The sequence below is a fragment of the Cervus elaphus genome, chromosome 16 (assembly GCF_910594005.1).
Source record: "Cervus elaphus chromosome 16, mCerEla1.1, whole genome shotgun sequence".
NCBI lineage: Eukaryota > Metazoa > Chordata > Mammalia > Artiodactyla > Cervidae > Cervus > Cervus elaphus.
In genome coordinates, this window is record NC_057830.1 from 35,765,935 (window position 1) to 35,789,244 (window position 23,310).

Here is a 23,310-nt window from a genome sequence, read left to right on the forward strand (position 1 = left end):
TGCCTATTGGCGTTTCCCAATCGTTTATCCGGATTTTCAGCCTGATCTTCCGGAGCAGGGGAGCTCCGGGAAGTTGGAGGTGAGGGACAGAGAGTCATCACGGGGCGTGGCCCCGGCGGCGGGCGTGGGCGTGGCCCCAGATAAGCCAGGAGGGGCCTCGGCTGAGTGGGTGGGGCAGGGGGCGGCTTCAGAGGAATAGAGCCGGGCTGGAGCGGGGCTGCTCCGAGGGGCGGGGCCGGTAGGCCCGGGAGGGGCGGGGAAGCAGCCGAACAGGGGTGGAAGGCCCCAGCCCAGCTACCATCGCTGGGCGGGCAACAAACGCGGGTCTGGCGGACCGCGGGGGCGCGCGAAGACCGCGAGGCGACCGGGAGCGGCTGGGTCCCCGGCGGCGCCCCCCTCGGCCCGGCCGGGAGCCGCGCCAGTCGGTGCACCCAGCCGAGCGCGGTCCGCCTCCCTCCCAGAAATCAGCCGTCCGGAGCGTGACCAGAGGGCATGCCGGATCCACCAGAGGCGCCGCCGCCTGCGCTCGCAGGCCGCGGGTGAAAAAGAAAGCACGGCCTCGCTCGGCCCGGAGCGAAGAGGTGACCCGGAGCGAAGAGGTGGCCCGGAGCGAAGAGGTGGTCCCGAGCGAAGAGGTGGTCCTGAGTGAAGAGGTGGCCCTGAGCGAAGAGGTGGCCCGGAGCGAAGAAATGGCGGCAGCCGGGCTCAGCGTGACCGTCACCCACAGTGAGCGCGGGCTGCCGGCTGGGCTCCGCGCTGGGCCACGAAAGTCCGGCGGGGTCTCTGGGTTTGGTCGCGTGCCCTCCCGAAGTGTGTGTCCTTGTATTTGGAGCGTGGGATCTTGTTTTTACTTGGTTTTACTGGTCTGCTGTCAGCACACCTTTCCACGTGGCAGGTGTATTTTGTCTCAGGCCGTTTGTTAGATCCTTGATGTCTGTGCTTCACGTCGGGGTCCTGGTTGTATGTCTCAGGGTGTGCCTGCACAGTTGTGGTGGGCCTTTGTGCCTGGCTTGTATTTGGCCATGTTGTCTATGACTGCTGTGTATCTGTATCCTGTGTGCAGGAGTCAAAACTCATGTGTGCTGTTGGAGTGAGGCGTGGGTTCAAGCATACACTCCGGGCGCCCTTGGGGTCTGCCTCCTGTTGGAGCTGACACAGAACTAGACAATGACGGTTCTCCAGGGAGCTGAGTCCATAAGGTTTCCTCAGGACCAACCAGGGGAGACCCCAGGGCCTTAAGAATCTGGAGACCAGGATTCTGCAGGTTTGGGTGACCTTGGGATGTCTCCGAAAGGAGACAGCTGGTTTCTTCTATGCGAAATAGAATTGGTAACACCTGTCCTGCTGACTTCATGTGGCTGTTGAGTAGGCTTAAGGCTTGGCGTGATGCACTGGACACAGGCTATGCCCTTGCTGTCCACATATCCAGAAAAGAATTGGCACCTCTACTCCAAAAAGAAATTTCTGCTGTTTGAGTTTTTTCACTCATTTGTTTCTTTATTGGCTCCGCTGGGTCTTCGTTGCTTTGCTGGGACTTTTTCTAGTTGCAGCGTGCAGGGGCTACTCTTCCTTGAGATGTGCGGGCTTCTCATTGGGGTGGCTCTAGGCATGCGGGCATCAGTAGTAGCGACACACGGGCTTTGTTGCTCCCTGGCATGTGGAATCATCCAGGACCAGGGATTGAACCTGTGTCCCCTGCCTTGGCAGGCAGATTCTTATCCACAGCACCACCAGGGAAGTCCCTCATTTATTTTCTGGGCACCAACCCTATGTGTCCAGTGGAAGAGACCTGGAAGAAAAGCAGTTCCTTGCTCATTATAGCAAAGGAGATAGAAACAGTTCCTCGCCCAGTACAACACAGAGGAGAGACCATTCATGCCAGAGGAGGCAGATGGCTTGTAAAGAAAAGCACAGAATTTGAAATCAGATAGATCTGAGGTTAAGTTCTGATTGTAGAGATGGGTCTCACTAGGCAAGTCTTAACTGGACTGATCTCACATCTTGCTTATCTGTGAAATGGAGAGTAATAGGTAGTACGGGCTTCATGGGTACTTCATGGGGTTGTTCTGAGGATTAATTAAGATTATGCATAAAATAAGCCTGCTCCTGCTGCTAAATCCCTTCAGCCATGTCCTACTCTGTGTGACCCCTTAGAGAGCAGCCCACCAGGCTCCTCTGTCCCTGAGATTCTCCAGGCAAGAATACTGGAGTGGGTTGCCATTCCCTTCTCCAATGCATGCGTACACGCTAAGTTGCTTCAGTCGTGTCTGACTCTGTGCGACCCTATGGACAGCAGCCCACCAGGTTCCTCTGTCCACAGGATTCTCTAAGCAAGAATACTGGAGTGGGTTGCCATTTCCTTCTCCAAAATAAGCCTAGTTAGCCCCTTACACATGCTAAATGCTTAAAATGTTAGCTGATATCACTGATATTGTTAGTTCCTGTAACAATTCCCGAGGAAACAAAAATCCTTGAGCAGGTCTTAAAGGCTGGGAAAATGAAATGTCAGCCTCTATTTATTGGTTTGTGTTTTCTTCAACACTTTTCTCTCTCCCCAGGCAATGAGAAGCATGATCTTCAAGTTACCCCACAAGAAGGCAATAGTGAGCCAATTGTCCAAGACCTGGCCCAGGTTGTTGAAGAGGCTACAGGGGTTCCGCTGCCCTTTCAGAAACTCATATTTAAGGGTAAGCCTTTCTCTTCCAGCTCTGAGCCTATTTAAAACTATTTAACCTTACCTAACAGTCAGGTTAGTTTTTCAATCTAGGACAGTTCTTCTTTGCTTGTTAATTCCGTCATTCCTTCAACAAATATTTGTTGAGTACCTACTATGTAGTGGACACTTGCAAACACATGCACAGGTATTTGAGTTGAAGGCACGTGAGGGTGGCAGAAACCTTACCATTTTTGATGAGACACATGGGCACTCTTACCTGGCTAAGTTAGATCCTCTTCCCAGTGTATGTTCTTGTAGCACTCCCTCCACTTCTGCATAGCTTGTATTGAAACTACTATTAAATAATTGTTTCCATAGTCACCAAACATCTGGTGTCTCTGATACAATAGCAGACTCCATGAGGGCAGAGATACTTCTGTGTTTTCAGTGCTTGGCCTAGTGCTGACACAGAGAAGGTGCTGAACAGACTAGTTTAAAGGACGTGGATGTAGCAGGCCCAGTGGAATATGGTGATTTCTGCCAGGACGCACCTGCTCCCATCCCCATTCGCTGGTCTTCTCATTCCCATGGGAACCCATTATTCTGTATCTGATGAAGCTAAATTTATCCCATTTGGTGCCAATGATAAAGAATTTAGTGATGGGAAGCATTTACTTTTATACTTCATATTGTAACTCCTTGTCTTTTCTTTTTAAAAACATTTCATTTTATAAAGCAATAGAAATTCATGTTTGTAAATAGAGGAAAACACAAAAAAGAAAATATTCTCCTGGATAAAACACCTGATAACAATTCAATATATTTTTGTCCAGCCTTTGTTTGTTTGTCCTGGCATCCTGAAGTGTGGGTTCTCAATTTGTGGCTTTTTTTTGTTTCTGTAGTCGACAAAACTAGGATCATTTCTAGTGATCTTCTTGTAACACTTGGTCATCATCACGTATTGTGGCATTGAAGTTTCCTGAAAGATGAGCTTTAGTGCCTACAGAGTCTTCTGTTGTTATGATGTGTAGTAATCAGTCCCCTATTCCTGAATTTTTGACTTTCCAGTTTCTCACTGTTATGAATAATAATAATTGTGTAACAGTTATTGTTTAGGCACATGTCCAGTTATTTGTTAGGATCAATATCTGAAGTGAAGTTATTGGGGCAAGAAACCTTCTAAAAATGTTATACCAACTCATTCCCTTCTCAATAGTGAACACACTATTTCCTATACCCTTGCTGAAATCTATTTTCACTGTTGTACAAGTTACATTTGACATAACTGTCTTCTTTTTTCAGGAAAATCTCTGAAGGAAATGGAGATGCCATTGTCAGCACTTGGAATACAAAATGGTTGCCGGGTTATGTTAATTGGGAAAAAGGTAGAGTGCTTTTTCTACCAGAAATACTAAGGTCTTTTACATGAGTGTCTGTTTAGAAGGCCAAATTGGGGGCTCAGGTTTGGCACTGGTGAAGCAGTGCTTGCCACACAAATGTAGTTGCTATTTGTTTAGTGGATTTATCAGTTTTATTGTTCTCATACCCTTCAGCTTCTGTTCATTAGGGTTTTCACCCTGGGAATTAGGAGTGGTTGTACTGCCTCAATTATGTGAGTTTTGTGCTGGTGGTGGAATTTCAGTCTGGCTAAAATGATGTCTGAAGCAGTCGCTACTCACTTGGAGGGGAATTTGCAAGAGACTGTCAAACCTGTAAATTTTAAAAATAAGTATTTTGCAAATTTCAGGAGCCTCTCTTCCTTTAACCATCCTTTTTACTAAAATCTCCTGTGAGGTTAAACCCTCTTTGGCTGGAAAGAAAGGTTCAGGCTAGAAATGAGGGAGAAAGAGAGTCAGTTGGTGACAAAAAAGGTTGAGGTCAGTAGACCCTGGGGCCAGCCATGCATTGTGACACAGTGGAGTTGTTGGTCAAATGAAGTTCCCTTACTTCAAGCTGGGTGTGGCTGATTCAAGAGTGGAGAGAGGGCAGAGGTTAGCAAGGTGGAGGCAAGAAAAGTCCCTGCAGACTTGGAACTGCCAGGAGACTGGCACTCAGGATTTGGCCACCAAGAACAGTGGGAGACAGTGTAAAAGCAGGAAGCTGCTAGCTACCAACGAAGTTGAGAGAAGGGGAAATAGTCTAGATTTCTTGCTCAAGGGTCAGGAAGAACGGTGATTGGAAAAATGAGCACAACCCAGGGGTTGAGTTTGAAGAAACTTTAGGACCCTCGACTGGAATTGTCCTGGGGTGTGAGAAGCCAAATCCCATTCAGGTCTCAGCTTTACCTCTTCTGGGCTGTGTGACCTAAGGTTACTTTACAGTTACCTCAATTTCATCATTGGATTGTGGTAAGGCTTAAATAATGATACAGGTAGAGTGCTTAGGATGATGCCTGGCATAGAGGGGATGCTCAATGAAAGTATGCATCGTCATCATGGTCATATTGAATGAGAGAGCTCAGGAATTCCATTTAAGGAAAGGATAGAATTCCGCCTGTCTCACCTTCTGGACTCCTCATATGCTAAGCGTTCACTGTAATTAGTTAACACTCCGGGCTTCGGTCTGGAGTGAGTTGGTGGTCAGCCCCAGGCTAAGGTCAGATCTGGCTCATGAATCAGCTTTGTTCTCTGAACCCAAACCGTCCGGCTCTCTCACCAGAACATGTACCTGGTACCTTCTCTCTATCTCATCTAGTGCCTTTGTAGATAGAAAACCTTAGTGTATAACCCTCCAGCTTGCTTTCCAAGAAGCAGCAAGTTTAAGATGATGTTTTCCTAGGGGAGTGGTTTGACCACTTGTGGTCAGATTTTTTTTTTTTCTGACAGAAACTACTATTTTTGGTGATTATTAAATTCCTTTTATTCTTAACATTTTAGAACAATCCGGAGGAAGAAGCTGAGCTAAAGAAGCTGAAAGATTTGGAGAAATCTGTGGAGAAGATAGCTGACCAGCTGGAAGAACTGAATAAAGACCTTGCTGGAATCCAGCAGGTAACTCTTCTGGTAGACTTGACTTTCTGCCTTCTCTGAGAATTCTCTAGAGACACAAATGTGTGGTTATGAGGGCAAACTTTGTTTTTGGTCCCGCCTGGGTTCAGACCCTGACTCTTCCCATTCTGTAACTGGGCAAGTTTGCCTTTGTCTCAAGTCTTCTATAAAAAAGGAAGTGATGATGGTAACTCCCTCTTGGGCTGTTGTGAGGATTCAATTACATAGTTTAAGGCTGAGACAGTCTAAGTGCTTTGTAAGCACATCATTGTTATTTACAAACCCCAGCCAGCATCCATTTGTGATCCTACGAGAACACCTGCCATGCTAGGATCATGTGTTGTCTTAAATAGAATAAATAGCTTCTCTCAGTCTAGTCAGTTATAATGTATTTGGCAAGGCAAAGAACACTGATTCATAGAATGTCCAAGTTGAGCATGATATTGGCGAGGGGTCATCCTATTCAATTCCTTGTAGTACTAGAGGTGGAGGACTGAAACCAAATTAGAATTAGTTATGGCCTCAAACCACATATTTATCTTTGATCTCTTCATTTTATAACATTAATGGATGTATGATTGTATTTTAATTATTAAAGTACTGCATACTGATTGTACACAATTTTTTTTTTTTGATTGTACACAATTTTTAAGAAGACATGTGTGCACCAATATGAAAAATAATAATTACCTGTAAGACCCCCAACTCAAAGATAACCATTACCAAAACCTGGAATCTGTTTTTTTATCTTAAAAAAATTGGTATAATGTTAGGTGTACTTTGTAAATAGTTCTTACTTTGGTTTAAGGAATTGAACACTTTCCCATGTCATTAAAAATGATCATAGTTAGTATACCTGAAACTAACACAGTATTGTAAATCAACTATACTTCAATAAAGAAAAAATGTCTTGACTGGAAAAAAAAAAGATCATCCTTTTCAAAACTCGCGTTAATATTGCATCACATGAGTGGATCATGGTTTACCTAACCAATTCTTTATTATTTATCACCTAATGCTATTTAACATTATCCATAATGCTTCTTTGAATGTCCTTGGGCTTAAATCTTTTTTGGCCATTTCTCATTTTTTTGGTAGAGTAAATTCTTTCAGTTGGAATCGGTAGCTTATTTTATTACTTGTTGCGAAGTCTGCATCTGTAGCTTTTGACTTTAATAAAAACATACTCAGAGATCCCTGCTGTCCACCTGTTGTCACCAGCTAAACTGATCATTAGGCCAAGTAACATGAATAAACAGATAATTTAATAAAAACAATTAAGTAAGTGCTGCCATTTGTTAGCAATATGTCTGTGTCAGGACTCATATTAAAGGTCTTGTATTTCCCTTTATTCTCCTGGTAACCCTCTGGGATGTGTGTGTCATGGTCTCCATTTTTTTTTTTTTTTTTCTTTTTGCCTTTGTTTATTTGGCTGCTTGTTTATTTGGGTCTTACTTGCCTCACGCAGGATCCTCATTGTATCGTGTAGGATCTATCATTGGGGTGCATGGACTCTCTAATTGGAGTACAAAGGCTCAGTAGTTAACAGCAAATGGGCTTCGTTGCCCAGCAGCATGTGGGATCTTAGTTCCCTGACCAGGAATTGAATCCTCGCCCCCTGCATTGCAAGGCGGATTCTTTTCTTATATATATACAATGTTATATGTATTTATTTTTGTCTGTGCTGGGTCTTTGTTGCCATGTAGGCTTTTCTCTAGTTGGGCGAGTGGAGGCTGCCCTCTAGTTGTGGTACTCGGGCTTCTCATTGCAATGGCTTCTCCTGTTGCAGAGCACAGGCTCTAGGGAGCGCAGGCTTCAGTAGTCGTAGCACGTGAGCTCAGTAGTTGTGGCTCCCGAGCTCTAGAGCACATTCTCAATAGTTGTGGCACGTGGGCTTTGTTGCTCCCTGGCGTGTGGGATCTTCTGGGATCAGGAATCAAACCTGTGTCTCTTGCATTGGCAGGTAGATTCTTTACCACTGAGCCAGTAGGGAAGCCCAAGGTGGAGTCTTTTTTTTTTTTTCCATCCCCAAGGCAGATTCTTAACCATTGGACCGCCAGGGAAGTCTTCCATTGTATTATTTTATTTATTTAATTTGGCCAGCCTGCTCAGCATGTGGGATCTTATTCCCCAGTGGGGGGTAGAACCCGTGCCCACTGCACAGAAGCATGGAATCTTCTGGACTGCCTTCTGGACATGGAATCTTCTGGATGGAACTACTGGACTGCCAAGGAAATGCCTTGATCTCCATTTAAAAAATGAGGACAGCAAGGCACAGATAGGTTAAGGAACCTGCTCATGCTCACCAGCCAGTACATAGCAGTCAGAACTGAAGCCCAGGCCTATCAAACTCTAAACCCTGTGCTCTTCACATCTGCCTCTGATGTGCAGGTATTCACTGGGGACTGGGGGCTTCAGCAGAGCCAGGCCTCTGGAGGCATTTGTGGCCCCAGTAGGCCATGTGAGATAGAGGGGCCTGCAGCCTGTTACAGTGCTTGAGGAGGCCCAGGGCTGGCTTTTCTGTTTTTTCCAAGAGGTGGAGTTGTGGGCCTGCAGTTTGGCCCAGCCTGTTGGGGAACGTGGACCCAGGGTGAAGCTGCTTCATCAGTGCCTGGCTTGGAGTTTTCTGTCAACCTCAAAGAAACACTTGGAATAATGCATCATTCCTCCACAGGGTTTTCTGGCCAAGGATTTGCAAGCTGAAGCTCTCTGCAAACTCGATAGGAGAGTAAAAGCCACGATCGAGCAGTTTATGAAGATCTTGGAGGAGATTGACACACTAGTAAGTAAACACTCAGCCGACAAGGACTAGTTTCCTTTGATGGCTTTTCAGTCAGTTTCACTTTCTCAGTATCACACTCTTTGCCTGAGGGTATTGGGCACCTATTGAGCAGTGACACTGCTAGGTCTTTGGTGAATATGCAGAAAGATAAGACCGTTCCTGATTTCCCCTATCTCAGGGACATGGGGCTTTTGTCATTTTTGTTTATGTGTACTAGTAGCACCTAAGGGGGCTTCCCAGGTGGCAGTGGTAAAGAATCTGCCTGCCAATGCAGGAGACAAGTTTTCTCTTCCTGGGTTGGGAAGATACCCTGGAATAGGAAGTGGCAAGCCACGCCAGTATTCTTACCTGGAAAATCCCATGGACTGAGGAGCCTGGTAGACTGCAGTCCATGGGGTTGCACACAGAGAGTTGGGCATGACTGAGCACACACATACAGTAGCATCTAATCCTCACAGGGCAGGGACCGGAGTGATCCGTGGTCTCATGGTCAGCGAAATACAGGGTGTCACTTTGCTGACACTCTCGTGTCTGGGCCCATTACCTGGACAGAATACAGTCAGACCCAGCTCTTGGGAGGCTGTGAGGAATCACTGATGCCATGTTCCCTTTTAGAGATAGTATCTCTCGCCCGATACCTCGTTCTTAGGGTGAACTACTCTGTTGGGATTCTTGAGGGGCGGTGGTGTAGGGGGTGGTAAAGAAGAGCAGAAAAGCACTATGCTTCTCATGCCACAGGGAGCTCGTGGCCCAGCCAGGACACAGTATCCATGCACAGGAAACGGTGAAAGGACAGAGTCCGTGCTACAGGTCTATGGTCCAGACCTCGAGGACTAAGGAGTGTTTATGGAGTGAGAGCCATGGAAAGGCATGTGCAGGACAGAGATCCAGGGAAGTGATTCCGGAAAATGCCCGTCACCCGCATTGGTGACCTGTGGCCAGCTTGGGTGCTGTAGGTGTTTCTGACGTGTTCCTACATCATGTTCACTTACTAGGATTATTTATATGTCAACTTATTCTTCCGTAGATTCTGCCAGAAAATTTCAAAGACAGTAGAATGAAAAGGAAGGGTTTGGTGAAAAGGATTCAGGTGAGTTGTGTGGTAGGGCATCACAAAGTGTCATGCGTCAGCACATGTATCTCTTCAAAGCAGGGTGGAGTACATGTGTGGTGGGAACTCTCTTCAGTTGTTACTTCTCAGTATGAACCCAGAACACAAGCACCTTTCATGTCCCTGTAATTGAATTTGGATTAAACTGATCGGGAAAGAAGTTTGCTGGGGAGCAGACAGGGCTGACACATTATGCAGTTCTAGGAGGTGCCATTCCTGTGGACAGGGTCCCCTGAAATCCTGCCATCTCAGTGGCAGGGCTTCCTCTCCTCAGCGCCCTTTGGAGGTTGTTAACCGAGAGCGCTGTCACTTCCCTCTCCTGAGTCTGGGGCCTGGGCTGTCTCCATCCCCACACACCCGTTTAGCCTGAGTCAGTCACCCAGGGGTTCCCCAGAGTGGCTTGGCAAAGAACCTCTTGTGGCTGAGGTTGGCATGGGTTGTCTGGCCTCCAGTGACCCTCACTAGTCTGCATTTATCTTTTAGGCCTTCCTAGCTGAGTGTGACACAGTGGAGCAGAACATCTGCCAGGAGACGGAGCGACTGCAGTCCACGAACTTGGCCCTCGCTGACTGAGGTGAGGCAGAGAAGGCCGTGCTGCAGTGAAGAACAGCCCCACCAGCTCTGCCATCCCTGGAGCAGAAGTTACCCGCCTTCCCCAGAGCTGCTGGGGGCAACTGGCCCATTGCCTTTTCCTTCTCTCACACCTGCTCTCAATGAACAAGTATCATCCATACAGTCTTTAGCCTCCTGTCAGCTTCTTGTTCTGTCTCTGTGGATCTGTGCTGTCTAGCAGCCCACCTTGTCTGGAGAGTGCCCCCCTGACCAAGTCTTCCTAGCTGTTTGGACCTTTGGGTGCTTTCTTTGGGCTGGTGAGAGCTCTTATGTATCCTGAGGTAGTTCTGAGTTTATCGGCCATTTTGGTCTTCAGATCCATGAGGCCTTTTAGTGCTTATGATCCCATAAACCTGTCTGTGTAAACCAGAATCACCAGGAGCCCTTGTCTGGTGAGGAAAGTCGGGAATGGGTCAGAACAGGTAGCCCGAGTGTCTCTCATGTGACCTGATTCTGAACCAGCTGACTGGTTGTGGGTTCATGACCCTGTCCTCAGCTCCCAGTGACCCTGATCAGCCATAGGTCATGAGATCGCTGGTTCATTCCTGGAGTTGGGCCTGTGGTTGATACATGGACTGCCTTGCTCCCAAGCAAATCTCTAGAAGGTTAGAACTCAGAGTTGACTAAGTCTCCGCTTGAAACCAGGTCAGAACCCTGGCTTACGAGGGGCAGTGAGGAGGGCCAGAGTGAATACACCAGGCAGGTAGTGAAGGGCAACCATAAACCTCTTAGGAGTTCCTTCAGAGGTGGTGTTGTGAGCCATCCCTTTCTGGGATCTACATTTTCTTCAAGTTACTTTGAGGTTGTTTCTGTCTGTTTTGTAGTCCTTTTCCCCCTTCATTTGTTATTTAAAAAATAAAGCAGTTTATATACACATCAGCAAGCAGAAGAGTGTTAAAACTTTTTTTTTTTTTGACTTGCCATACAGCATGTGGGATCTTAGTTCCTGACCAGGGATCTAACCCATGCTCCTGCATGGAGCTGTAACCACTGGTCCACCAGGGAAATCCCGGAAGAGTGTTTAAACATTTTTTTCTTTTTGGTAGATGAAGTATGAGAAACAGAAGGCTTCTGAGATTCTAGTCCAGAAGTCAGGAGTGGTCTACATACTTCAGTGGCCTCTTAAATGGGTCAGCTGATGTTACCCCCATTTTTCACACAGTGCCCAGGAGAAAAATTCCTAAAGGCCACTCTGAGGCCAATCTTATCTGGCAGAGAGGGAGTCAGTGAAACCCCAGGAATTTAGGGCTATGTGGGTGGGGCCTAGGACAAAGTGGTGGCAAGTGGACGAGGCTCAGGGTCCCAGTGGCCCACCCCCAACTGTAACCAGAGTACTTCAGTGTTGACCTGTTTATGTGTAGTAGCTGTGTGGTCTTGGGCCACAGCAAGTTCCTGTGTGCCAGATACCATTCTAAGTTCGTTAGTCATTTAATCCTCACACAGTCCAGGAAGCAGACAGATACTCTCCCTGTTTTAGAGATGAGCTTAGGTGATTTGCTCAGGATCATAGAGTAAGTGACAAAGCCAGGACACAAACTAGGCAGCTTGATTCCAAGCCAAGTGTTCTTCATCTCTACTGATTTTCATCCCAACTGACATGGGGTTGCTCACACCTCATTTTCTCTTTTCTTTCTATCTCCTGTGTTGGTCTGTGTACTTCCTGTCTGGTCTTCTCCATTCATTCTCCATAGAGCAGCTAAGTGATCATGATCATGATCTCGTCATGTCAGTCCCTTGCTTGCAAATCTCAGTGACTCCCGTTTTCTTAGGATAAAGGCCAAGGTCCTTACCCTTTTCATCTTGACTGGCTCTCCTGTTTACTCTGCCATCAGCCCCTCTGGGCTAGCTCAGGTCCTCGGGTGCTCTGAGCCCTCTCTCGCCCTGGGATCTCTGTACACACTCTTCTTCTGCTGGGGCATATCCCCACCATCGTTCCCCTACGCCTGCCCCTGTCCTAGGTGACTGCTGTTATCCTGCAGAATGTAAATCTCTCTTCCATAGAGAACCTCGCCTACTGATGTTCCTGACAGTCTGTCTGTGAATGTCAAGCCCCCAGGGGATGTCCTCTTACAGCTTGCGACTATTTTTATGATAAACAGCATTTATCATGGTCTATGATCATTTATCTGTGGGGTTATTTGATTAATATTTGCCTTTCAACACTAGTTCCTTGGATTAAGGAACTTCTTTGTTTTGTTAACAGTGTGAAGCACATTGTTCGGCTTATATTAGGTGCTCAATAAATATTTGGAGACTGAATGAATGTTGACCACACGTATTAATAGTGAAATTTCCACTGCTGCACTGGCCCACTGAGGCTCCGTCAGCACAGGGATTTACAGCATCCAATAGCCCTTGTATTCTTTGAGGATGAGCTGCCCAGCTGATATGCAGGGTAGTGACATGGCCCACTCACACAGAGCTGCACATCTGCAGGGCATCTCTGCCCAGGGAGAGTACTTGTCAGTTGCCCATTTCCCCAGGACATGATCAGTCCTGCTGCAGGGAAACATGCGGCTCTGTGATCCCACGGACATCGTTCGGCCTCACAGAGCTGGAAGGATTCTCCCATACGTTGTTCAGCCAGTTATTTCTACTCATCCTTCAAGGCACAGCTTAAAGGCTGTGAGTCCCTGTGAGAAGCCCTTCCTCTGGTGTCAGGACTCTTTCAGTTGAAAACTGTTGTTTAGTCACTCAGTCGTGTCCAACTCTTTGCGACCCCATTTACTGTATGGTCCATGGAATTCTCTAGGACAGAATACTAGAATGAGTAGTCTTTCCCTTCTCCAGATCTTCCCAACTCAGGAATCTAACTGGGGTCTCCTGCATTGCAGGCGGGTTATTTACCAACTGAGCCATCAGGGAATACTGAAGCGGATTGCCATTTCCTTCTCCAGGGGATCTTCCCGACCCAGGGCTCGAACATGGGTCTCTGGCATTGGCGGGTGGATTCTTGACTGAGCCACCAGGGAAGCCCTAGTTGAAAATACCAGAAACCTATTCCAAAGAGATTGTCGAAATAGAAAATTTGTTGGTAGGATGTTATCTCGTGTAACTTTGGAAAATTCAAGGGCAGTTGGACTTCAGGAATACAAATGCTGCCTGGAATCCCTGTCTGTATCTCTCTGCACGTCAGCATCATTCACTCAGCCCTGCTTCTCCCGCAAAGTAGGAATCACAGCTGCCAGCAGTCCCCACTTGGCATATTTTACAACTTCGCTAGCAGAGAGGAACTGCCTCTGTTCCCTGATTTCTGACTTAAAAAACCTGGAGAAGAGTCGTCTGGCCGGTGAGCAGTGGCCAGGACAGCAGGGTCATGTGCTGCAAACAGGCCTTTAGGGGTGCACACTTAGGTTGCAGCGTGGTTCCCGGAGACAGGCCCACAGTTTCCACACCCGTAAAGCGGGGAGTTGGGTCTTTCTGGGTGGTGTCCTGGCACACGGCTTAACCTCTGTGATTCCTCATCCTGTGAGTGGAAACCTAGGGGAGGAGAGGGTCACTAGGGAGAAGCTTGGCTGAGATCCTCTGCCTGGGTGTAAGAGGGGCTTCCCACTTAGGGTAGGGACTTAGAGAATCCACTCTCTTCCTACACTAAGGGAACTAATTTCCAGCTTAGCACATGGCCAACCAGAGAAATAGTATTTCCCAGTCTTTTTTGCACTAGTATGGCCCACATTTTACCCAGTGGGTTGTAGACAGTGTGCGCAATTTTTTTTTTTTTAATAATCTTTTGGCTGCGCCACTTGACAGGCGAGATCTTATTTTGCCAACTAGGGGTCAAATCTGCTCTGCCTGCTGTGGAAGTGTGGAGTCTTAACCACTGGACCACCAGGGAAGTCCCCAACGTGCATCTTATGGAAAGCATTGTCAGAGGCACAGAGTGCCCTTCCCCACCTCTCCGGCCTGTGTGTAGACATGACTACTGGAATTGAAGCAGCTATTTGGTCATTGGGGTGGGAACTGATGCGGATGGCAGAGTAACAGTATACAAGCAACATGAAATCAGAATACTACCTAGATCTGTGTGTGAGAGAAAACTTCTATCTGTTGAAACCACTGTTATTTTGGCTTTTTGGTCTGTCACAGCCAAACTTCACCCTATACCATCCCTATGCAGCTAGGAAACGAGTTTATGTTACCAGCAGTAGAAGGACCTTACAGATGGCCTCCTGGCCCCTGCCCCTGCAGACCTGTCAATAATTCCTGCCTAGGTTCCCGTTTTAGTGGTCCAGGGATTGATGGATCCCATCTTCCCTTCCCCCACTCTCCTCGCAGTGTGGATTTTCCCACTGAGCGTTTCCTGCTCTTGCTGCCTACCCTAGAGCAGGAATCAGGGTCTATGTGATGCTATTCCTGCCTGACCAAGCCCCTTTTGACCCTTCTTCCACCACCCCCACCTCTACCAGAGGCTCCTCTTATAAGCTTTGGCCAGGAGAATGGGGGTACCTGACATGTCCCACAGGCTGGGATCTCTGTCTACAGTGGATTCCCGAAAGCTGTGTGTCCCTGTGAGCCCTGTGTGCCGCGTGTCCAGTGTCAACACATTTAACAACCAGTCAGAGTGGGTGTTGACCAAGAGAGCAGAGCAGGGTCTGGAAGTCCTCTTGCTGTGGGTGGCCAGGGAGCAGGGGGACACTCCAGGGCTTGGGGAGCACCTGTTGTCATCAATTATAGACCTAGATCAATACTGTAATGAGCAGTCAGATGTATGGTGAACACCACCCGAATGTCAGCCATGGTAGTGTTGACGTGTGTGTGGGTCTGTATGTATGTGAGTGAGTGAGATTCGGGGTGCTGGTATAGCCCAGGGAGAAAGCTGTGAGGGGTGTGGGAGCCTCTCAAAGGCTGAGGCTGGGCCTTGCAGTGGCAGAGAGAACAGACTTCAGTTAGGTTCTTGACCTCAGTGACAGGCCAGGTTGGGCTCACAGGAGCACTGTACACAATCCTGACCCCCTCAAGAAGGCAGAAGATACCTGGGACTTCCAGGGGAACATGTGACAAGGTTGAGGAGCATCAGAGTGATGGAGATGACATCAGATTAAGAGTAGGGAAGACAGGGCCAAATTCCCCCATCCTCCGGAATCCGCTTCCCCAGAATCCGCCTCCCCAGAATCCCCCAAAACACTGAGCCATTGGCTGGGTTGAGCTGAATCTTTATTTCATGTGTCATCTTGCACGCCCACCACGGTTCTCTAGCCTGAAGCTTCACGGCTTAAGAGGCTCTGGCGGGGTCAGCATTTCCCATCCTTCAGGATCTGGATGTCCTGTCTGTTTTTTCTAGGGTCACAGCAGACGAGAATGAGGTCAGCTCCTCAGGAAGTGTAACATACCCTTCAGGAACCCCGGCCCTGTCTGTCCAGACTCCCTGCTGAGCTCCGCCCACTCAGTGTACAGTGCGGGGGAGACCCCAGGTCTCCCTGGGCACATCCTTCTACTGTTTCTCACTCCGTATACCCTCCCCCTGGGAGGTTTCAGCTGCCTGGGCTTTCAACCACCTCTACGTGCTGTTGGCTGTATATCTGTCTGGCCTGGACCTCTGTCTTCAACTTCAGGCCTGTTCATGCAATTGTTGACTGTGTATCACCTCTGGGATGTCCCAGAGGCTCCACTGTCCACAAACATCATTGCCCCACAAGCCTGCTGCACACCCCCAGCCCCCCGCCAACATGGCATCCCCAGCTGCCCCAGCCGACAAGTTAGAAACCAGCATGTTGCTCTTGCTCCCTTCCTGCCCACCACCCGCCCCGACCCCTCACATCCAGTCTCACAGCCTGTGGATTCTACTCCCAATGGAAGCATGGGTCTTTAATTATCATGATCTTTTTCTAAGTTAAGACACTGTCCTTGCTGCTCTCCTACCCATCTCTCTAGAGTGTTGCAACTGTCAGCAATTTCTCTTCTGTGATCTCGCTTAGTACTGGACGGCCCAAGATCTTATGAATGAAGTGTGTTAGTCGCTCAGTTGAGTCTGACTCTGCGACCCCACAGACTGTAGCTGGCCAGGCTCCTCTTCCATGGGATTCTCAAGGCAAGAATAATGGAGAAGGTTGCTGTTGCCTTCTCCAATGAATGAAGAAATGAAACCAAATAGGAGATCTGATGTCCCAAGGTCATGTTCTGGCCGTCTCACTCTAGACTCATTTCTTGTCTCTCCCCCATCGTCATTTACACTTTATACTCTAGTATATCCAACTTCTTATTTTTCCTCAAATATAAACTTTCTTCTAGATCGTTCCAAACTCATTTTTCTACTTGGAATTGCGTTTCCTTGTTTAATCTTTCTCCAGCCTAGTTCCTACTTATCCCTCAGGGCTGAGCTGAGATGTCCCTTGTCTGAGAAGTCTTCCCTGCCCTGGCCTGGCACCCACAGTACCTGTGCACCCCCATCTGGGCCTTTGGCATTCTGTGCTGCAACTGGCTGATCAGCTTGGCTTCTGCCTTAGACTGACCATTGCCCCCAGGAGCTGGTAATGCTGTCTAACTTTTTATATCCTATTGTATCCCCAGTGCCTAGAGCAGAGTTAAGTGTTCAATAAATAATTGTTGGCTGGAGGAATAAATGAACAAGTAAGGTCACCTAGTCAGGGGGCAGAACAAGGAAAAGAACCCAGGGTTTCCGCCCTCACCCCCAATGCCCCACTCGTGGGCTTTCTGCTTGGAACCACGTGCTTTCTTTTGACTTTACTTGCACTCATTCTGTTATGAGCACATGTTGGAGGACTTGTCCCAGGCCAGGTATAGGGTAAAGGAGGAGACAGGTCAAGTCCTGCTCCTTTCAGACTCCCATGCACCACCGATGGAGCCCGCCCAAGATAGCGCGGGGGAACGCAGGGGTGGACTTACATCCGAGCCAAGCAGAGCTGGCATTCACTCTCGTACGTGGCCCCGTCAGTGCCGCAGACCGGGTCGTATGTCTTGGGGCAGGCTGGAGACTCTACCATGTGTTCACAGATGGGCTGTGGGAGAGAGGAAGGGGGATGCTCAGGGACCCAGAGGCAGGAGGTACCAAGGGGCTCTGCTGAGGGGGCTCCAGGGAGGAGCCAGATTCAGGAAGGCCCCAGTGTGGGTCCGGAGAGCACGAAACCAAGCACGCAGGGCCCCATGGCACGTTTGCTTGTGTGTGTGCGTGTGTGTGCATGTGTGTGTGCATGTGTGGGCATGTGTGCATGTGCATGTGTGTGTCTGTGTGTGCGCGCACGTGTGTGTGTGTGCGTGCGTGTGTGTGTGTGTGTGCGCGCCTGACCGTGTGTGGCTGTGGCTGTGTGCATAAGGATGTACCTGTATCTGCTGAGCCCAAGTATGTGGTTGCTTGTGTGTGTGTGTGCATGTATGTGTGTGCATGCACGTGTGTGTATGTGTGTGTGTGCATGCGTGCACGTGTGTGTGTGCGTGTGTGTGTGTGTCTGTGCACCTGACTGTGTGTGGCTGTGGCTGTGTGCATAAGGATGTACCTGTATCTGCTGAGCCCAAGTATGTGGCTGCCTGTGTGTGCGTGTGTGCATGCGTGCATATGTGTGTATGTGTGCGTGTGTGCACGTGTGTGTGTGGGGGTGTGCGCGCCTGACCGTGTGTGGCTGTGGCTGTGTGCATAAGGATGTACCTGTATCTGCTGAGCCCAAGTATGTGGTTACTTGTGTGTGCGTGTGTGTGTGCGTGCACATGTGTGTGCGTGTGCGTGTGTGCACGTGTGTGTGCATGTGTGTGTGTGCCCACGCCTGACCGTGTGTGGCTGTGGCTGTGTGCATAAGGATGTACCTGTATCTGGTGAGCCCAAGTATGTGGTTGCTTGTGTGCGTGTGTGTGCACGTGCATGTGTGTGTGCATGCACGTGTGTGTACGTGTGTATGTCTGCGTGCCTGACTGTGTGTGGCTGTGGCTGTGTGCATAAGGATGTACCTGTATCTGCTGAGCCCAAGTATGTGGTTGCTTGTGTGTGTGTGTTTGTGTGTGCACGTGCACGCGTGTGTGCGCGTGCATATGTGCGTGTGTGTGCGTGTATGTGTGCGTGCGCGTGCGTGCGCGCGTGTGTGTGTGTCTGTGCGCCTGACCGTGTGTGGCTGTGGCTGTGTGCATAAGGATGTACCTGTATCTGCTGAGCCCAAGTATGTGGTTGCTTGTGTGTGTGTGTGTGTGTGTGTGCACGCGTGTGTGTGTGTGCATGCGTGTGTGTTTGTGTGTGTGCATGTGTGTGTGTGTGCGCCTGACCGTGTGTGGCTGTGTGCATAAGGATGTACCTGTATCTGCTGAGCCCAAGTATGTGGCCTGCCAGGTGAACACCTGTCTTCAGGGGCTCACACGCCCTTCACAGGGTCTAACAGAAATTCTGCTCTTGTTGAGGACCCAGGAAGAGAACCAGCCGTCATTCCTAGGAGGCCTGCCTCCCTGGAGGCGCCTGAACTCACCCTGGCCTGCGTGACTGTCAGGCCCTTGGTATGAGGAGGCTGGAGGCCTAACTGAGGCTCTGTCTAAAAGGGTTTCAGGCCAGTCCAGAGCATTAGGACTAGGATGGGGACCCGGGGTAGGGGTTGGGGGTGAGGGGGCCGGTGCTGCATTCCACACTGATTAGCTGTGTAGACTTTGGCAAAGGGGCTGGGCCTGCTCAGCCTGGAAGAGCTAACCTGAGGCCGCCCTGGCCACTGTGGCACCATTGAAGGTGTCTGAGAAGGAGCGTAAAGAAGAAAATCCCTTGTCTCCCAGTATGGATGAAAGGGCTCCCCTCTGAGAAGGACAGCCGGGACGGCAGTGCTGAGGCCGGAAAGAGCAGCTGCCTTACCATTCTCCAGAAAACCAACTCTTTCGCCGACACGGACACCTCTGAAAGGCAAAGAAGCAAGAATTAGGGGATGTTGGCTTTAGGCCCCAGGTACCAGAGTCTGAGGACACTTTTTTCAGGGACCTATCCCAGCCACCACCCAATCTGGCATTCCTCAGGGAAAGGTAGTGAGTGAGTCATAGACTGGGCTCCCAGAAAGCTCACATGACATTGTCAGAACTGGGAGAGAAAGCCTAGAATTAGGGAGATTAAAGTCTAGTCTGTTTCTTATTAGTAAAGATCCCACTGGGATTGTCCACGGACCATAACTACTGAAGCCCATATACCCTAGAGCCTGCAAGCTGATGCTACTGAGCCCTGCGCCTAGAGCCTATGCTCTGCAACAAGAGAAGCTGCTGCAACAAGAAGCCTTCCCCCCACAACAAAGAGTGGCCTCCCTAGAGAAAACCCACGCCCAGCAATGAAAACCCAGCAGAGTCAAAAATAAATTAACCAAAGGACAAATATTGAAAAGCAGAAGAAAAAGAAAATAATTCAGTTACTATGTACCAGGCCTTGATAATACATGATCTTGACTTTCTTACACACTTTCTCACTGCTGTGTAACAGGAGGAGAGGAGGCAGAGGTCTGTGACCCAGATCCCACCACAGGACTGAGGCACACATTTCCTCAGCTTCCAGGAGCATTGGCTGCTCACAGTGAGTGCTTTCTTCCTAGAAGGGTATGTGGCTTGGATGGTAAAGCATCTGCCTACAATGTGGGAAACCTGGGTTCGATTCCTGGGTCAGGAGGATACCCTGGAGAAAAAAATGGCAACCCACTCCAGTACTCTTGCCTGGAAAATCCCATGGACGGAGGATCCTGGTAGGCTACAGTCCATGGGGTCGCAAAGAGTCGGACACGACTGAGTGACCTCACTTTCACTTTCTTTCACCCTTGGAGAAGGAGCTGCCTTGCCCAAGCTGGCATTCCTACCCAGGAACAACCCACATCCAATGTCAGGGTGATGTGGGTACAGTGGTCTGAACTCCTCATCTCAGAGCAATGCTGCAGGGCTGCCCCAGCCCCTCTGCATGACAGTCACTGACCGTCTCCCCTCCCCGGTGTTTCCCCCGAGCACTCTCCAGCAAACTACACACAGATCCCAGGGCCTGCTTCCCAGAGAACTCAGCCAATCTGTGAAAAAGGTTCATAGGTAAGGCAACACGGTTTGTTAAGGGCAGGGCTGGGATTTTCACGTGGCTCCGTCACTCCACACATGCAGTTGTGCCTCACAGCCCCTTGAGGGCTGGATAAACTGTTTACAGGACCTCAGCAGATTGTGATGTGACTGGTGAGTGTGAAGGGTGGAGGAGGGAATGGAATGGAGCTGTATCTGAGGCCACGGGTGTAAGGAAAGGGTCTATAAAAACTGAAGAAAGGCAGGCTGCTTCCTGAAGTCTCTGAAGGGCTGTCCTGGGACCCAGGGAGAGAGGAACTCTTCTTAACTTCACAAGGCAGAGCCCATCTGCACAAAGAGGCTGCAAAGAGGCAGGTGTGGATTCCAGAATGTTCTTTCAGTGGGAGCTATGAGTTAACAAAAGAAGCTGTCTTCAGAAGTGGAGAGTTCTCCATCCCTGGAGGTGGGTGACCATCCCTTGGTTTTAGGTTTTTCTGGAGATGCTATTACAAGAGATTTCCAAGGTGGAGAGGAAGAAGGGAACCAAGATTGGCCACTGGTGCACTGTTCAAGCATCAACATGCCAATCCAGTCTTGTTATCATTACTGCTTAAAACCCTCCAGGTCATGATTACCCAATCTGGAAATTGTCCAAATATCCTCCAACAGGCGAGTGAATAAACCCTGATGCCCACATACAGTGTGACTCAACTCAAAAGTAAAAACAAAGCAATAACTGATAACATGCAACAACATGGCTGAGTCTCAGAAACTCGCTGAGCCGAAGAAGCCAGACACAAAAGACAGCATCCCGTATGGTTTCATCTGTGTGACATTCTAGAGGAAGCAAACTAATCTATGGTGGAAAAATGTCAGAACCAGGGTTGCCTCTGGGATGGGGGTGGGGTGGGGGCAGGGATTGACTGGCATGAGGGAAATTTCTGGAGTGATGGAAACGTTCTGTTTGTTGATAGGGGTCTGGGTTACACAGGTATATGCCTCATCAAATCTCGTTGAATAGGATTTGCTGAGTGATGAGATGTGTGCATTTCATGGTCCGTAATTGTTGGTGGGGGAAAGAATTCAAAAAAATGAATAAAGCCCTTCCAGGGCTCCATGTCATGACCACTAAGACTCTTCATCTTTTGTTGAGGGCACTGTGTGAGACGATCCCAAACTTCCCCTGGGCCACCTCCTCATCCGCCTCCTCTGCCCCTGCCATTCCTCTCTGCTCACTCTTCCAGAACAGGCTCTCTTGGCTTATGCTGGTCCCTCTGTGGTGTCAGTTTCTTTCTGGATGATGTGGGAAGTTGCATTTAACCCCAGCTGCCCTTGACCTTGGCCCGAGGTTTCTGCCCCCTTCCTCACGCAGCCCAGGCAGGAATCTGAAGTGGGCCAAAGGATTCCCTTTAGGGCAGCCTCTTCAGTGTTCCCAACAAGAGAACTGCTCAGGGAACTGATGCCAGGCTGGGAGTAACCTGGCTGTGCTGGGCCAGAGTCTCCGGATCCACTTTCTATTGCTTCAGCCTCTGGTTTGTGTCCCCAGCCAGGGAAACACCTGTGAGACCGGCTGTGAGGTCGGTGTCCCTGATGTCCTGCTCAGACCCGCCCTGTAACATCACGACTTTGTCTGGGTCTGTCCTAAGGAGTCTCCCTGCCTCTCCTTTGACTCTGTTCTCAGGGTAGCACCCTGAGCAATCCTTTTAATATGTGACTCTGCTCATCACCCTTTAGTACCTCCCATTTCACTCACAGGAAAATCCAAGTTCTTACACTGACCTTCAAGGCTTTATCCATTATAGTTCGCAGTTGCCTGTATCATCTCATCTCCTGTCTCTCTGCACCTTGCCCCTCACTCCTTTCGAGTCCCACTGGCTTCCTTGCCGTACTCCACACACTCCACGCATGCTTCTACCTCAGGGCCTTTGCACTGCCCATTGCCTCTGCCCGGAACCCACTTCTCTGATATATCCATGGCTCACTCCTCCACCTCCTTCAAGTATTGCTCAGACATCAGCCTCTCAGAGAGAAGTCCCCAGCATTCACATTGCAACCCCCTCTCAATCCCCATCACCCTGCCTAATATTTTTTTTCTTAGCCTTTATCACCATCTAAATACTGTTTAATATATATTGTTAAATATACATTGCACCTATCTTATTGACCGTTGATTCTCCTCCCTCCTACCCCATTAAATTTAGGATCTATTGGGGCAGCTCTTTTTCTGTTTTGCTTGCTGATAAGTTTCAAGGGCCCAGAACAAGGCCTGATACCCAGCAGAAGTGAGACTGCAGAGGTACCCAGCTTCTGAGCAGGCCTCACTCCAGCATCAATGTGTTTAGCCCAGAGCAAGGGCTCCCTTGTGCTCACATGACTGCCTCAGCCCCACAACCACAGCCTGTCAGAGCAGATGAGAGCCCAGGGGACCCGGCCAGGCTTCCTTCAGCACCCAGCACCCTGCAGCCAGTAGACTTGTCAGTCTCCCTGGAGACAGGCTGTCTGCCTCTGCATCCCCAGTCTCTAGCCCAGTAGCTGCTCAGGGTCGCTTTGAGCTGGAACAACCTCCTATGTCACAAATGGAGAAACAGGCCCCAAGAGGGGAGGGGTGTGTGTGTGTGTGTTAGTTGCTCAGTCAGGTCCAACTCTTTGCGATCCTATGGGCTGTAGCCCTCCAGGCTCTTCTGTCCATGGGATTCTCCCGGCAAGAATACTGGAGTGGGTTGCCATGCCCTCCTCCAAGAGATCGTCCCAATCCAGGGATGGAACCCAGGTTTCCCACATTGCAAGTGGATTCTTTACCATCTGAGCTATGAGGGGAGAGGACTTTTGCAATTCTGAGCCAGAGGTAGGATTGGATCTCGGGTTTTTTTTTTCTTCTAGCCGGGGGTGCAGAAAAAAGGTTTGTTAAACAAAAAAAGAAAGAAAGAAAGAAAGAAATGTTTATGCAGAAAGTCAAGGCCTCACAGGATGCCCCAGGCCCTGCCTCTGCCCCACTCCAAGCTCACCTACCAACACCAAGCCACAGAGAATCCAGACTCTGTCTACTCACCCCTGTCCACAAGGAAGAGAACAGCCAAGGCCAGGGCGGCTATCCACAGGCGGGCAGCCATGCTGATCCTGGGCTATGTGGCCTGAGGGAGCTGGGGCCTGGGCCAGGGATTGATGGGGGCCTGTTTATAGTGCCGATCCCCACCCTTATCTTATCTGAGGCCAGGTGGAGAGCTGGAGG

The 23,310-nt window shown here is 49.2% G+C and overlaps 2 protein-coding genes across 2 annotated transcripts; one reads left to right on the forward strand and one right to left on the reverse strand.

The window, feature by feature from the left end:
* The first annotated feature begins 181 nt into the window (after positions 1-181).
* On the forward strand, positions 182-12,407 carry BAG1 (BAG cochaperone 1). The gene is made up of 7 exons (XM_043927423.1): positions 182-726; positions 2,559-2,687; positions 3,959-4,041; positions 5,533-5,646; positions 8,318-8,425; positions 9,453-9,515; positions 10,020-12,407. The coding sequence occupies exons 1-7, from the start codon at positions 690-692 to the stop codon at positions 10,107-10,109; spliced, it is 624 nt and encodes a 207-aa protein (XP_043783358.1). The 5' UTR covers positions 182-689; the 3' UTR covers positions 10,110-12,407.
* Positions 12,408-15,285: 2,878 nt separating this feature from the next.
* SPINK4 (serine peptidase inhibitor Kazal type 4) lies at positions 15,286-23,250 on the reverse strand. Its single transcript, XM_043927680.1, has 4 exons — positions 23,131-23,250; positions 18,922-18,962; positions 16,992-17,104; positions 15,286-15,425 (listed from the first exon to the last, which is right to left on the reverse strand). Exons 1-4 carry the CDS (start codon positions 23,189-23,191, stop codon positions 15,380-15,382), a joined length of 261 nt encoding a protein of 86 aa, XP_043783615.1. The 5' UTR covers positions 23,192-23,250; the 3' UTR covers positions 15,286-15,379.
* Between the last annotated feature and the right edge of the window lie 60 nt (positions 23,251-23,310).

Coding starts and splice junctions, on each gene's coding strand:
- SPINK4 (XM_043927680.1), bottom strand. CDS start 23,191: ATGGCTGCCCGCCTGTGGATAGCCGCCCTGGCCTTGGCTGTTCTCTTC. Junction 18,963..23,130: donor TCTCTTCCTTGTGGACAGGG/GTGAGTAGACAG, acceptor TTTGCCTTTCAG/AGGTGTCCGTGTCGGCGAAA. Junction 15,426..16,991: donor CAGCTCTGCTTGGCTCGGAT/GTAAGTCCACCC, acceptor CTGTGACCCTAG/AAAAAACAGACAGGACATCC.
- BAG1 (XM_043927423.1), top strand. CDS start 690: ATGGCGGCAGCCGGGCTCAGCGTGACCGTCACCCACA. Junction 4,042..5,532: donor TTATGTTAATTGGGAAAAAG/GTAGAGTGCTTT, acceptor TTAACATTTTAG/AACAATCCGGAGGAAGAAGC. Junction 8,426..9,452: donor TGGAGGAGATTGACACACTA/GTAAGTAAACAC, acceptor ATTCTTCCGTAG/ATTCTGCCAGAAAATTTCAA.